Genomic DNA, 13,155 nt, shown 5'->3' on the forward strand with positions numbered 1-13,155 from the left:
GTATATATATATATATATATATATATATTTTTTTTTTTAAGTATTTACCCACTAATTTAAATACTAAAAATAAAAGCTTTTCAGCATAAAACCTTTAAGCAGGTTAATAGCGAGTTAAAATATCCTATTTGACTGAATAACACCAATGGATTCATAGCTACTCACCAGTACCAAAGCTTTCTTCACCACAGAGGGATAACTTGCCAGCATCCATCAAGTTTCCAAAGAATTTCCAGCCTGTGGGAGTCTCATAAAGCGGCATCTTCAAAGCTTTGGCAACACTGTATGGCAAAAACAAACAATATCAATGTCAGCTCAAATTGTCTGAATATTTTTGATCCCAAATTTTACTGGTAATCCACTGTATGAAGAATTTTTGGGTATGTCAGTTCACTTTATTTTGCTATCCTCACTTACATTTATGAATTATAGAGTCCTGCACCCACTAGTAATAAAAAAAAAAAAATTTCAAAAATCTGGATAATCTTTGGTTTGTGTGTGTGTGTGTATATACAGTGGGTACGGAAAGTATTCAGACCCCCTTAAATTTTTCACTCTTTGTTATATTGCAGCCATTTGCTAAAATCATTTAAGTTAATTTTTTTCCAGCCTGTGGGAGTCTCATAAAGCGGCATCTTCAAAGCTTTGGCAACACTGTACGGCAAAAACAAATAATATATTGCTCTAAAGTTTATGAGATACTATGGCGTGTGTAGTGCACACTTATTACACTTATTGAGATGGTTAAACATAGGGCTAAATCATAAAATATAAGTGAGCTTAGATGATCATACTTGTCCAAAGCCCCGCTGGTGGGCATACTGCGAGCTAGACCCTTCACGCCAGTCTTCTGGAAATAAGGAATGGATGTAATGTTGGCACCGATGACTGCCACAGAGTCTGAGGGGTTTACAAAGAATCCATGCTTACCCAGAACCATGTTACGATCCTGCAAATAGAACAGCAAGAAGGGAAATATGACGATGAGGTTTAATTTCTTGGTTGATTTTAATTGCATAATTAAAAGCACAACTATTGTGGAAATGTTTGGAAGCAGTTTTTCAAATACTTTTATTCAGCAAGAATGCATTAAATTGATAAAGACATGTATAATGTTACAAAAGATTTCAATTTAAAATAAATGCTGTTCTTTTGAACTTTCTATTCATCAAAGAATCCTGAATTTTTGTACACACACAAACACACATATATAAAATCAGCCTATCTGAATGATTTCTGAAGCATTATGTGACTGGAAGGAAGACTGGAGTAATGGCTACTGAATATTCAGCTTTGCCATCACATGAAAAAATACAAATTTACAAGATATTAAAATAAAAAAATAGTTATTTTTAAATTGTTATAATATTTCACAATATTGCTGTTTTCACTGTTTTTTTTAATCAAATAAATACAGACTTGGAGAGCAGAAGAGAATTTGTTAAAAAATATTTTATTAAAATCTGCGTAACCCCCAACTTTTGAACAGCAGCGTATGTGGTTATAAACTTAAGATATAAACTTTTAGACTTACACCATCACCATCAAAAGCTGCTCCGAAGTCATATTCACCTCCCTTCATAGTGTTGACCAGGTCAGCAGCATATGTTAAGTTAGGGTCGGGATGGTGTCCCCCAAAGTCCTCAGAGGGGACACAGTTAACAGCAGAGTTAGCAGGCGAGCCAAGTTCTTCACACACAATCTTCTTTACATAGGGACCCACAACTAGTGTGAAAAACACAGAAAGAATCAGTCTTCAGTTGCTTTATATACTGTTTATGTAAGTGTCGTTTCAGAGGACTTATGCATGCTTTTGATGTTTTTGGGGGAATAAAATCCATACCTCCATGCATTGCATCAAGCCGTACATTGATATGATTGGGTCCTGAGAGCAATTCTTTCAGAGCAGCAAAATCAAAGATATCTCTCAGCATCTCTGCATAGGATTCCACTGAGTCCACAATTTCAACTGCAAAAGATACAAGACTGTTAACCATACTGTAGACACATTAATCAAATATGAACTGAAAAATGATTTTATGTAACTGGCAAATAGTAAAACTCAAAAATGGTACCAGTAAAGGGCTTGAACGTGTCAACCTCAAAGGTCTGCTTCCCAATGGTTTTGAGGTCCACCTTGAGCTCAGGGCAGATGTGATATTCCTGGAGGCTCTTGCTGATCTGAAAGATTTTATCTGTGATGCCCTCTGGTGCAGGACCTGGGAAAGACAAACCAGACAAACTGAATTCCAGTTCAATACAGTCTTTAATCCTTCATTACTAATTACTAATTCATGCATGCATCTCTAACCTCCACTAGATATGTTGAACTTGATGCCGAAGTCTCCATTGGGGCCGCCAGGGTTATGACTGGCTGTCAGGATGATACCCCCGACGGCTTTGATTTTTCGGATCACACAGGAAACAGCAGGTGTTGACATAATCCCATTCTGACCAATGACCAGCCTGCCAATCTAAGACATCATGGACGAGACAAGTGATGATCAACTCATGATAAAAGATAAAAAAAACTCATGTTGAAGGGTATGTTAAGAAATACACTCATAAACCCTGAACCATAAGAGACAACAACCCTGACTTTGCCGTCCAGTACAATATTTACATCACATCAACCCTATTGATGTGTTCTTGTGACTTATAGGACACACATATACTATGGACTGTTACACAACACTGCAACTGCATTGCAATCGACAGGACATGGCTAGTGCATATACATAAAGAATAAAGTCCTAGTACTTAAGAAAGGAGATGCAAACACTGCGTTCTGTACAGATTTCACTCAATACAGCACTGATGCCGTGTAGACTAGGGACGTGACTGCAGTCACGCCTCCTCCACATCATGGTCGCTGCTACAAGACTGCCTGTTAAAGAAATCCTCACGCCCTTACAAAACGCTCCTTCAAGTTTTTACTTTAAAAATTAAATGCGCTCTGCAACATGATGAGACGGGTTGTTGTCAATACGCAGCGGCTTCTGCTTTTGGCAGTGGGTGAAATGTCAAAGGTGTCTCAAAACAGTTCAGCTAGAAAGATCACCGAGTTCGTTTGCATCAAGTCCGAATCATTTCCGCGAATCGGTTCTTTTGAACAGCTTGATTTAAAGAATCGGAAAAAAATATTCCGCGATTAATTACGTCACGCCGCAGAAGTTACGTCATCCATTCATCCCTGGCATAAAACAAATGAAGTTATAATGCTTATTGAGTTTTTGTTTATTCTGTTTCATTAACACTGGTGTTATTAAGTCAAATTTCCTGTATTTTGAATCGGACATGATCCCACAAGGTCTGGTGACTCGAGAACCGCACAGACCGATTCAGTCCGACTCGCGTACAAATCGCTCGATTTGTCAATGAATGATTCAGAAAGGTTTTGCAAACCGATTCAATGAAAAGATCCGAATTATATGAACGAGTCGTTTACGAATTGAACAATCATGAACAATGTAGATAAGATTATTCCCCAGCCAAAATTATTATATAACGTTTATAAATGTGTATGCACTGTATTTGGAAACGCTATGATAAGTAATTCCAAAAATGTGACTTTGCTGTTTATTCCATGGAGTTTTGAAAGCATGCATGGCAGAGCACAGTTGCAACTGAACTTGAATGTGTCATGACTAGGCAGAACCACCCTTTCCTATTTAAGGAAATACATTTTGATACACGTTACTTTTGCATACAATTACCCGTCGAATTCGGCCAATACTAACCCCATTAGCTGCAGCAATCTGGATGATCAGCTGAATAGCGTCTTTCATGAAGAACCGTCCATCTCCTCCCACTACCAGGGTGCCCTCCTGCCTCTGAGCAGGGTCAATGGTGGAAATGATACTCTGGATAAAATTCTCCGCATAATGCTGGTTCTGTTGGAATACAGTCACCCTCTTTCTCAAACCGCTGGTTCCGGGTTTTTGGTCGGTGTACGGTTTGGTCTTAATAGCCGTAATTTTCACCATGTTGCAGCAGCGGTCAGTGTCTGTAACTATCCGGGTGCCCAGCGGGATGTGAGTTGTTCACCACGTAGCTTCTCTGCTGTGCTCACACATTGGCCTTTCACCGCTTAAACGGACACGCCCACATTTAAAGAGACAGTTAAGCCATTTATAACGTCTGCAATACTAGTGTACAAAAAGTATAAAAACAAGTAAAACATAAAACGATGTTTTTTGCTCTAAATTAATATTGTATCATATGAAAACCTAAACAAACAAAGTCTAATACTAGAGTGTACAAAAACCCAAAGCAAGTAAATCATAAAACTATGTTTTATGCTCTAAATTTTTATTGTATCATATGAAAAGCTAAGCAAACAAGCAATATTTGAACATCAGAGTGGTTGCAGATCGAGTGATTCATCGTTATTATATTTGAACAGAATCTCAATATTTATATCAATATGAACATTTAAGGCTTTTAGTTGTACACGTAAGCACCTGATGGTCTTATGGGAGAAAATTTAGGGGCCCTATGAAAGTACATGTTGGGAAAGCTGGCGCTCTTGGTCAGAGTTTTGTCTATTGCATCAAGTTTCACCCAGAATTCGTTCAAAGCAGAACAAAGTTTACAATGATGCAAGGTTTGCATGTTGTCATGATATTGCAGGTTTCTTTAAAAAAAAATACAGGTTAAAAGTCAAGCTGGAACTGTGTCTCGAATGCAAGAGAAGCAGATGTGGGAGCCACATTTTGGATAAAAGATTGTTATACAAAAATCTTTGAGCTCTAACAACACTAAATAAAACAGAGGCTATATATTGAATATAAAATTTGAAGAGGTTTACTTTGTTGGTGAGAGAGATGGAGAGCAAAGGAATGCAGTTTAAATCCGTCCATCTCCTCCCACTACCAGGGTGCCCTCCTGCCTCTGAGCAGGGTCAATGGTGGAAATGATACTCTGGATAAAATTCTCCGCATAATGCTGGTTCTGTTGGAATACAGTCACCCTCTTTCTCAAACCGCTGGTTCCGGGTTTTTGGTCGGTGTACGGTTTGGTCTTAATAGCCGTAATTTTCACCATGTTGCAGCAGCGGTGAGTGTCTGTCACTATCCGGGTGCCCAGAGGGATTTGTGTGTTGTTCACCACGTAGCTTCTCTAGTCACACATTGGCCTTTCACCATTTAAACGGACAAGAGAAGCAGATGTGGGAGCCACATTTTGGATAAAAGATTGTTATACAAAAATCTCTAACAAAAATAGATAACACATAGGCTACATATTGAATGCAAAGTTTGAAAAGAAGTTTACTTTGTTGGTGAGAGATGGAGAGCAAAGGAATGTAGTTTAAATACTCCTCACATGTCATGTGACCTTTAGTGTCTTGTTCTACAGTTACAGTAGTGAAAGTCAAAGGGCAAATGTTCACCACGTAGCTTCTCTAGTCACACATTGGCCTTTCACCATTTAAACGGACACGCCCACATTTAAAGAGACAGTTGAGCCATATATATATATATATATATTCAGACCCCCTTAAATTTTTCACTCTTTGTTATATTGCAGCCATTTGCTAAAATCATTTAAGTTGAGCTAAAGGTCAGGGGCGAATAAAATTTAGGTCTGTGTGTATAACACTTTGGAATTTGGATTGTATGTTTGCCCACTATCTTAATGCCAGACTAGTGCTTAAAACTAAATTATAGTATTTATATTGCTTATGTTAAATTGTTACATAGGAATTGTTTCATAGGAAACCAAACTGATATGACATGTAATGTGATTGGTTACCTCACATTATGGACTGGGGTGAATGTGCAAAAAAAAAAAAAAAAAAAAATTCTTCCAAACAAACCGTCCACGGAAAAGATATTAAATCATTGTGTGAACTTTAAAATCATTGTTATAATTTAAATAATAAACAAATAAACTAAAAATAATTTACTGACAATAATCACAAAAACAATTGAAAATAATTGCTTTATTTACAATAAAAAACATTAATATATTGAATGTACTGTAATAACATTAATAATGCTTACAGAAACCGCAAAAACAAACAAACATGATAACTTTTGACAGCTATTATTAAACATGTTTACAATGGTCAACAAACCAACAAACAAATTACACAAATATTACAAATATCACTACATTATTTGTTGACTCATAATAAGTTCCTACCGTTACTGAGGCATTTACAAACTTGGTATGATGGTCTCAACACAGTTGTAAGTCCACTCCTGTTGATAATTTAAAGCCATGACGTGCTGACATACCTGAACAGAGACCAAAAGAGGGCATAATTGTTAAAGATATTCATCAAAAGTGTAAATCTGATTGTCTGTCATGTGCAACTAGCCTCGCTCTAGTTGGGTTCTTTTATTAGTTCTAATTGAGAATAGGAAACAGAGCATGAAATGCACCTCATCCTGCATCTACAGAAGAAACTGATCTCTATTTGTGAGTGAAAATGGTGTATCTCACCATTTTAGTCCTAGCAGGAACCTCCACAGCAAACACACTCATGCCCCTGCTGCTCACACAGTTCTTACTTTGTTCATTGTTGATGTGCACCGTCATTTTCTGATTGGACTACGGCATCGAAAGTGACAGGAAAAATTGGTGAAAAGAAAACATTACATTACGTTTTAGAATCATTCATTAACAACAATGCCATAGGAAATGTGAACACTAACATTCAAAAATTTGGGATCAGTAAAAAATTTACCTTTATTCAGGAAGTATGCATTAAATTGATAAAAAATATTTCTATTTCACATGCTGTTCTTCTGAACTTTTTATTCATCAAAAAACACTGAAAAAAATGATCACGGTTTTTACAAAAATATTAAGCAGCACAGCCATTTTCAACATTGATATTAATAAGAAATGTTTCTTGAGCAGCAAATCATTATATTAGAATTATTTCTGAAGGATCATGTGACACTAGAGTAATGGCTGCTGAAAATTCAGCTTTGCCATCACAGGAATAAAATACATTTCAAAATATATAAAAAATAGAAATTAATTATTGTGCAAATTGTAACAATATTTCACAATATTACTGTTTTTACTGTATTTTTGATCAAATAAATGCAGCCTTAGTGAGCACGAGTCTTCTTTAAAAAAACATTTTTTAAATCTTACCGACCCCAAACATTAGTGTATATTTCAGATCATTATTTCCACTGACTATGGCAAAATCTCAAGTCCAATTAGCAGAACTAATTCCCTTCTATCTGTTGGAATGGTCTTTCAGCTGACTTTGCCTATATAATGGCAAATCAGGACATTGAAATTCTACTCATGGCCAGGGTTCCTTTCTATAAAGCATTCCAGTTACTTTGTTTTATTCCCAGTGAATGTTAAGTACCAGAGGTGCTAAAGTGAGGCCTACACAGGCATTTTTGAAAGAGTTGGCTTTTTAAACTCTTTTTAACAGCTAAGTGACATAAAACAATAATCAACATACCTTATTGGCAATGACTGATGAAATTCTGCTCTCTCCTTTGTATGTATAAATCAAGACATTCTCATGACCTTTGAGAGATTTGGCCTCTGCTTTTGACGTGATAGACCTCTGTACAGCAGAATTCAACATCTTGATCCCAGAATCCAAATGAACTGCCTGAAGAGTTGCCTTGGCATCCTCACAGTAGACTTCAATGACAAACGGACAGGCCTGGTAGAAAAAAGAAATAATGTACACAGACATTAGCTCAGCATGTTCTGATTACACTGGCTACAAGTTAGCTACACAAAAAATTATTCCATTTAGAAATAAAGGACATGTTCCCTAAACCCTTGCAAAAACATTGCAACAGTTTTTTATTAGTTGGAATTACAAGTTAGTCTCAAAGGCCTTTGTACCTCCACCATCTCCAAACTGTGGTTGTAGCCCATGGCCTCCAGGGTGAGCCACAAATCTCTGGGGTCTCCCTCACGATCATTCGCTTCCATCAGGTTGAGCTCCAGGAAGCCTTGTCTAGTTAACTCATTTTTCTTTGTGTTAAAGTTCTCTATAGGAGAGCAAATACTGTTATAGAAATGCATATTATTAGACTAGATTATTACTTGTTCAAGATCTGGAAGCAACATTTTTATAAAAAAAAAAAAAAAAAAGGAAAAAAAAGAAGTATTATTGAAGACTTTATCACAACAACCAAAGAAATTTACTTGTCAATAATGATTCAATTGCATCAAAAATATGTTCAAATACACCATTTAATGTCAAAGAACTGTACATAAGCACAAATGTATAAATAAATAAGCTTTTTTTCCACAAAATCTGTAATGTCAATCTTAATTTGTTTTTGTATTTTCATGTCATACATGTGAAACAATTGGTTGTGAATTGAACAAATAGTTAAAACTTGGCAAGAGGAAGATAGGAATCAAGTCTTTGTGGCAGTTTTTCTGGTGATTAAGGGATAATACAAGACTTCTTTGCCTTACTACTTATGCTAGAAAATGCACATCATATTTTGTAAGAAAGTGTGACATGCTAGAGCAAAAATTAGCATCCCAAAATTAGTAAGAAACAAGTATTGGATTTAATTTAACAAATGTGATGTGTTTGTTTCATTTACAGTGTGTTTGAATAAGGACCTTTGCAGATGGCCCAGGCATCCTCATCACATTTCTCTCCACTGGTGTACTCCTCTAGGCTCAGCAGACCACTGCCATCCAAATCAATCACTTCAAAGATGTCAGACAATGCCGCCCTGTGGAAAAAAACAGTACAGCATCTTTGCATAAATTCAGTATAATGTCAGATACCTAAAATAACCTAAATTCAGTAATCAAACATTTATTCAGCCCTCCACCCTAACTCATTGTAAATTTGTTAACATTAGAATTGACTAACTTGAACTCTTTGGTTAGCTCCAGCTCTCCAGACTGGGTGTGGTTGACTAGCTGAGCAGTTTTAGTGGAAGTCTTCCTCGTCCTCTTCATCAATCTGCAGCCAGTGGTGAAGGGCAAGAGCAGATATGAGCCGGCACTGAGCTCTCCTCTCCACAGAAACCTCTGTTCATCAAACATACTGTTATAAAATGTAATCATTTGATTACAATTCCAATGACCTTTGTTTTGCCTTGATGCAGTTCTCAATTTAGTATTTTGATATTTTAATATATAGGCTATACTTTGTATATACTAATATATATTTATATTTTATACTTAAAGACATTTCCTACTTAACTCTTGTTTTTTTTATTTTTATAAAAAGACATTTGTGTCCCTCATATTGTATTAATGTAAAAAATGTTCAACAATGAATAGCTGATGCAAACATTTACTATTAATATAGATAATATTGTTAATACAGATATTTTTTTCTAAACATATCATATATAGAAAGAGAGAGAGATAAAGAGAGAGAGCCTTTTGTCTTTATTCTCTCTACATTTATTTTTCAATGTTAGCTGACATAACGTATTTTTAAAAAGTTACAGTAGTACCCTGACACTGTCATATTTTTCTGTTTTTGAATATTGTCACAATGATGTCGCCTTGCATTCAGGAAGTAAACTCTGTGGGACAAGACTTCTCTTATTTATCACTTTATTTTATGATTCGTTATATTTGTCAGTAGGATGCTTTTATAATGTTAACACTGTTATCATGATTTTGTACAAACAGCTGCTGATTATGAAAAGTGTATGAAAAGTCTACATGTGTAGTATATTTGCAGAAACATCAGCATTACAAACCAACCCTGTTACCCTTTTGAAATGCCCAATTATATCAACACATCCATTAATATTTATTCATTTAGCTTGAGGTGGAACGGTATATAAACAATTAAAATAAAAAGATAAAATTATTAAAAGTCAAATGGAAAAGGTAATTGTGTCAGAGAATCATTTCTTAAAAGAGAAAGTCAACATACTTTACATACAAGCAGGCATTATGATTCAATAATATAAATACTATTATATTTAGATAGAAAATGGAAACATTTACCAACCTCCTTATCCCTTAACTCAGTAAAGCAAACCAAATTCGAATCTTCTTTGGTCTCATTCCCCATCACCACATAGAGAGCTGTGTCCACACACATCCACGGGGAAGGCTTCTCTGTGGCATACACATACAGTCAAAATTACTACTACAAAATTCCCTAATCTGCCTAATTGAATACTTTGAATAATTACAAATCTGTAACTTCAGTAACTTCGGTCTTTAACACCATATATTTACCAGGAATCGGGCTAAGGTTGAGGGGCCGTATGGTCAGGTAGACGCTGGTAGTCTCTGGTATTACCAGGCGATACTGAAGAGAAACAATGGTTCCATCTTCCTCCAGATAAAAACAACCTCTCATAAGAGTATGATGCCAATCCTGGTGAAATAGGTGTTAAAGGTACAACACAGTAGAAACATTAAACAACTGCAGTATCATAATTCCAGCAAGAAATGTTTTTGGAGCAAGTTGAAGATGCAACCACAGGGAGGCGCTATTGTATTGACATCTGCTAAAACAAAGGCAATCAAATACCTGGGTGGAACGAAACAAAATCAAATATTTATTTCAGTATGTAAATTATATACGAATAAGCCTAAATTTCAATACAGCCCATTGAAATTCATATTATATGCACTAATAATGTAATTAAAAGTAACAATGCCTGAGGAAACCCATAAATTCTTGTCTAAAGCAAGTCTTTTTGCTCTTTTAACTGCTGTTGTTTAGGTCTAGCTAAAATGTCACAGCAAATATACTCTAAATCATCAAGTAATCAAAAAATCTGAGTCAAACAGCCTCCTTTCTGACCCATCAGAGAGTAGTTTTGGGAAATAAACCTTGTCCTCAGGTGCCACAGAGGCCTTTTAATGTTTAGAATTGGTTTATGCTTCTTTTCCGAGTGCTAAAAACATGTTCCCGAAATGACACTTCTTCAACAAAAGCAATTTCCTCCCAGAATTTATGCTGGGTTGTGAAACGTGTTAAGGATCAAATCATAACACTTGGGTGGTTTGTCCACTCCGAATCAAAATGAAGAAAAGCGCCCGAGGCAAGTGTCTACTTTAAAAGGCCCTGATGTAGTGTCCCAAGGAGATGGGTCACTCGGCTGGACTAATACACTGCCCTGTCACCTCCCAGGAACCTCCGTAATTTAAAGTCTCGCGCACAGACCGCGAGCCACCATAAAAACACACAACCTGACCCTTTCCAATCCCTACACCCAATTATCAAGCTCCTGGCTCAGGTAATACAACAGGCTGGAACTAAGGCGATAGAACTTTCTTCACCCAAGAGCATCTAGTTTTTTCCAATCTCTTTGCTTTGACGAGTTTGGTCATTATTTTTCTGTGGTAAAGCAAACCAGCTGAGGTTAAAGTCAAAAAGAGTGCAAACAAAGGGAAGGAGATCAATAGCAGAGCTGCACTCATATCGACCAGGTGAAAATTTGCTACCAAAAGGCTTCGATACTACAAAAACACAGCAAATGTATAGATGCCCTTAAGGCACTTGAGTTTAGATAAAGTTTAGGTTGTAGGCAAAACGGAAGTTCCTAGATAGGAAGCTTGTGATTGTTACATGGGTGCGTAACAATTTATTCCTTAATTGCTCATTCCATTATTACTCAGCCTTTTCATTCTTTTATTTTATTTTAAAATAATGATATTTTATTTATTAAATTATTATTTTATTTTATATTGATTTTTACTGTTTTTTTTCTTCAATTTTTAGGTTGACTTTTTAGGAATGGGTCAGGGACAACAGATGGAAATTAGCCTATAATGCTAACTTTGACTCATTTATAGTCTAGTTTCTGCTGATTAATGAGCGCTGTCTCTGTCAGCTAAATGACTAAAAATATTTTTATACAATTTATTATAACATTTCATTCATTAAAAACATGTTACTTTTATTTTATTTTAATTTAGCAGTACAATATACTAATGCAAAGCTAAGCCAGTTACAGTACATTTTAAGGTACTGCCTGATTTAAACTTGTTTAGCTCAGCTACTCCTAGTTGTGATTTTTACAGCAGTTGTTTAATTTTAAACATATTTTTAGGGCTGCAACAACTAATCGATAAAATCGATTATTAAAATCATCGACAACGATTCTCATTATCGATTAGTCGGGTCTGCCCACAGTGCACGTCCAACTTCAGCGGGTCGCGTCAAATTGCAGCACTGAATGACGCATTTTTATGGACAAAATGCATCAAAAAAATAATGGAGGAAACAGAATGAGATGCTGCGGGAGAGTTATGTGATCCAAGCTGCCCAAAACATGAGAAATCTTTACTTACATTTTTAATGCAGAGATTTAAACTATATTCACTATATACTATGCTTAAATTTATTAAAACAAATTTATGTAAGGTTTTTAACAAATTATGGTTTGTGCCGATGATGTGTGTGCGTCCTCAGCGCAAAAACGTTCAGTTTACGGTCATATCCTTATGTATAAATGTCACAAATTCACGCGAGCATTTCCACTTTTGCATAAAAGTCCATCCTGACAGTCTGTTAAGTTTTAATCTTTACTGAATGAGCGGCGGGACCTCCAATATGTGTAAGCTCTTTAGTACCAGTAGTAGGCTATTTCTAATGCTATAATATAATTATTGCTGTTATCTATGAAAGAAAAATGAGCGGCGGGCGCGTGTACGCGCGTCAGACAGACAGAAAAGAGAGACAATAATCAGCGCAAAAACATTAATTGTGCTGAAATATCTGTTGTTGAAAGTTAAATTAAGGTTTAAAAGGTCAACATGCATTGCGCATATTTTATGAGAGTAGGAACTGTAAGGGGATAATTGTCTGAATATAAATATCAGACGCTTCATAACCGCCTATTACAGGATTAAGAAATGACAGGAAGACGTGACTGTGATCAAAGTGAACGTGTTCCTGCAGAACATTACTCATTTATTTTTACAGACGTCCATATGAGAAACAATTACCGTCCGAATCGGGCTAAGACGTGACTGTGGTCAAATGAACGTGTGTTCCTGCAGAACATTACTCTTACCTATTGGTTACCACTGAGTTTGTGATTTTATTCATCTTTATTATTATTTTAATTTTTAATGCAGAGATTTAAACTATATTCACTATATACACTATATACAAAATTTATTAAAACAAATTTATGTAAGGTTTTTAACAAATTATGGTTTGTGCCACTGCTGCTCTAAACTAACAGTACTGGTGATTACCAAAAT

At 35.8% G+C, this 13,155-nt stretch overlaps 2 protein-coding genes across 3 annotated transcripts in view; both read right to left on the reverse strand.

Moving 5' to 3' along the window:
* The window catches only part of LOC107731639 (phosphoglucomutase-1-like), an 11,037-nt gene extending 6,983 nt beyond the window's left edge, over window positions 1-4,054 (reverse strand). The window contains exons 1-8 of the mRNA XM_016542778.1: window positions 3,741-4,054; window positions 2,312-2,474; window positions 2,076-2,219; window positions 1,844-1,969; window positions 1,535-1,725; window positions 795-949; window positions 611-654; window positions 166-237 (exon numbers count right to left, since the gene is read on the reverse strand). Coding sequence (XP_016398264.1) covers window positions 166-237; window positions 611-654; window positions 795-949; window positions 1,535-1,725; window positions 1,844-1,969; window positions 2,076-2,219; window positions 2,312-2,474; window positions 3,741-3,986 — 1,141 coding nt within the window. The 5' untranslated portion in view covers window positions 3,987-4,054. The remainder of the gene's footprint in view (window positions 1-165; window positions 238-610; window positions 655-794; window positions 950-1,534; window positions 1,726-1,843; window positions 1,970-2,075; window positions 2,220-2,311; window positions 2,475-3,740) is intronic.
* A 991-nt stretch (window positions 4,055-5,045) lies between these two features.
* The window catches only part of LOC107731637 (EF-hand calcium-binding domain-containing protein 7-like), a 14,339-nt gene continuing 6,229 nt past the window's right edge, over window positions 5,046-13,155 (reverse strand). The window contains exons 6-14 of one of the 2 annotated variants that reach the window (XM_016542777.1): window positions 10,171-10,312; window positions 9,938-10,047; window positions 8,834-8,994; window positions 8,575-8,690; window positions 7,837-7,985; window positions 7,439-7,648; window positions 6,451-6,558; window positions 6,148-6,242; window positions 5,046-5,137 (exon numbers count right to left, since the gene is read on the reverse strand). In XM_016542777.1, the coding sequence (XP_016398263.1) occupies window positions 6,162-6,242; window positions 6,451-6,558; window positions 7,439-7,648; window positions 7,837-7,985; window positions 8,575-8,690; window positions 8,834-8,994; window positions 9,938-10,047; window positions 10,171-10,312 (1,077 nt within the window). In that variant the 3' untranslated portion in view covers window positions 5,046-5,137; window positions 6,148-6,161. Of the gene's footprint in view, window positions 5,138-5,986; window positions 6,243-6,450; window positions 6,559-7,438; window positions 7,649-7,836; window positions 7,986-8,574; window positions 8,691-8,833; window positions 8,995-9,937; window positions 10,048-10,170; window positions 10,313-13,155 lie in introns of those variants that run through there. The other variant, XM_016542776.1, reaches the window with a different exon arrangement.

Source organism: Sinocyclocheilus rhinocerous, unplaced genomic scaffold, assembly GCF_001515625.1.
Source record: "Sinocyclocheilus rhinocerous isolate Xijiao unplaced genomic scaffold, SAMN03320098_v1.1 scaffold1180, whole genome shotgun sequence".
In the NCBI taxonomy this organism is placed as follows: domain Eukaryota; kingdom Metazoa; phylum Chordata; class Actinopteri; order Cypriniformes; family Cyprinidae; genus Sinocyclocheilus; species Sinocyclocheilus rhinocerous.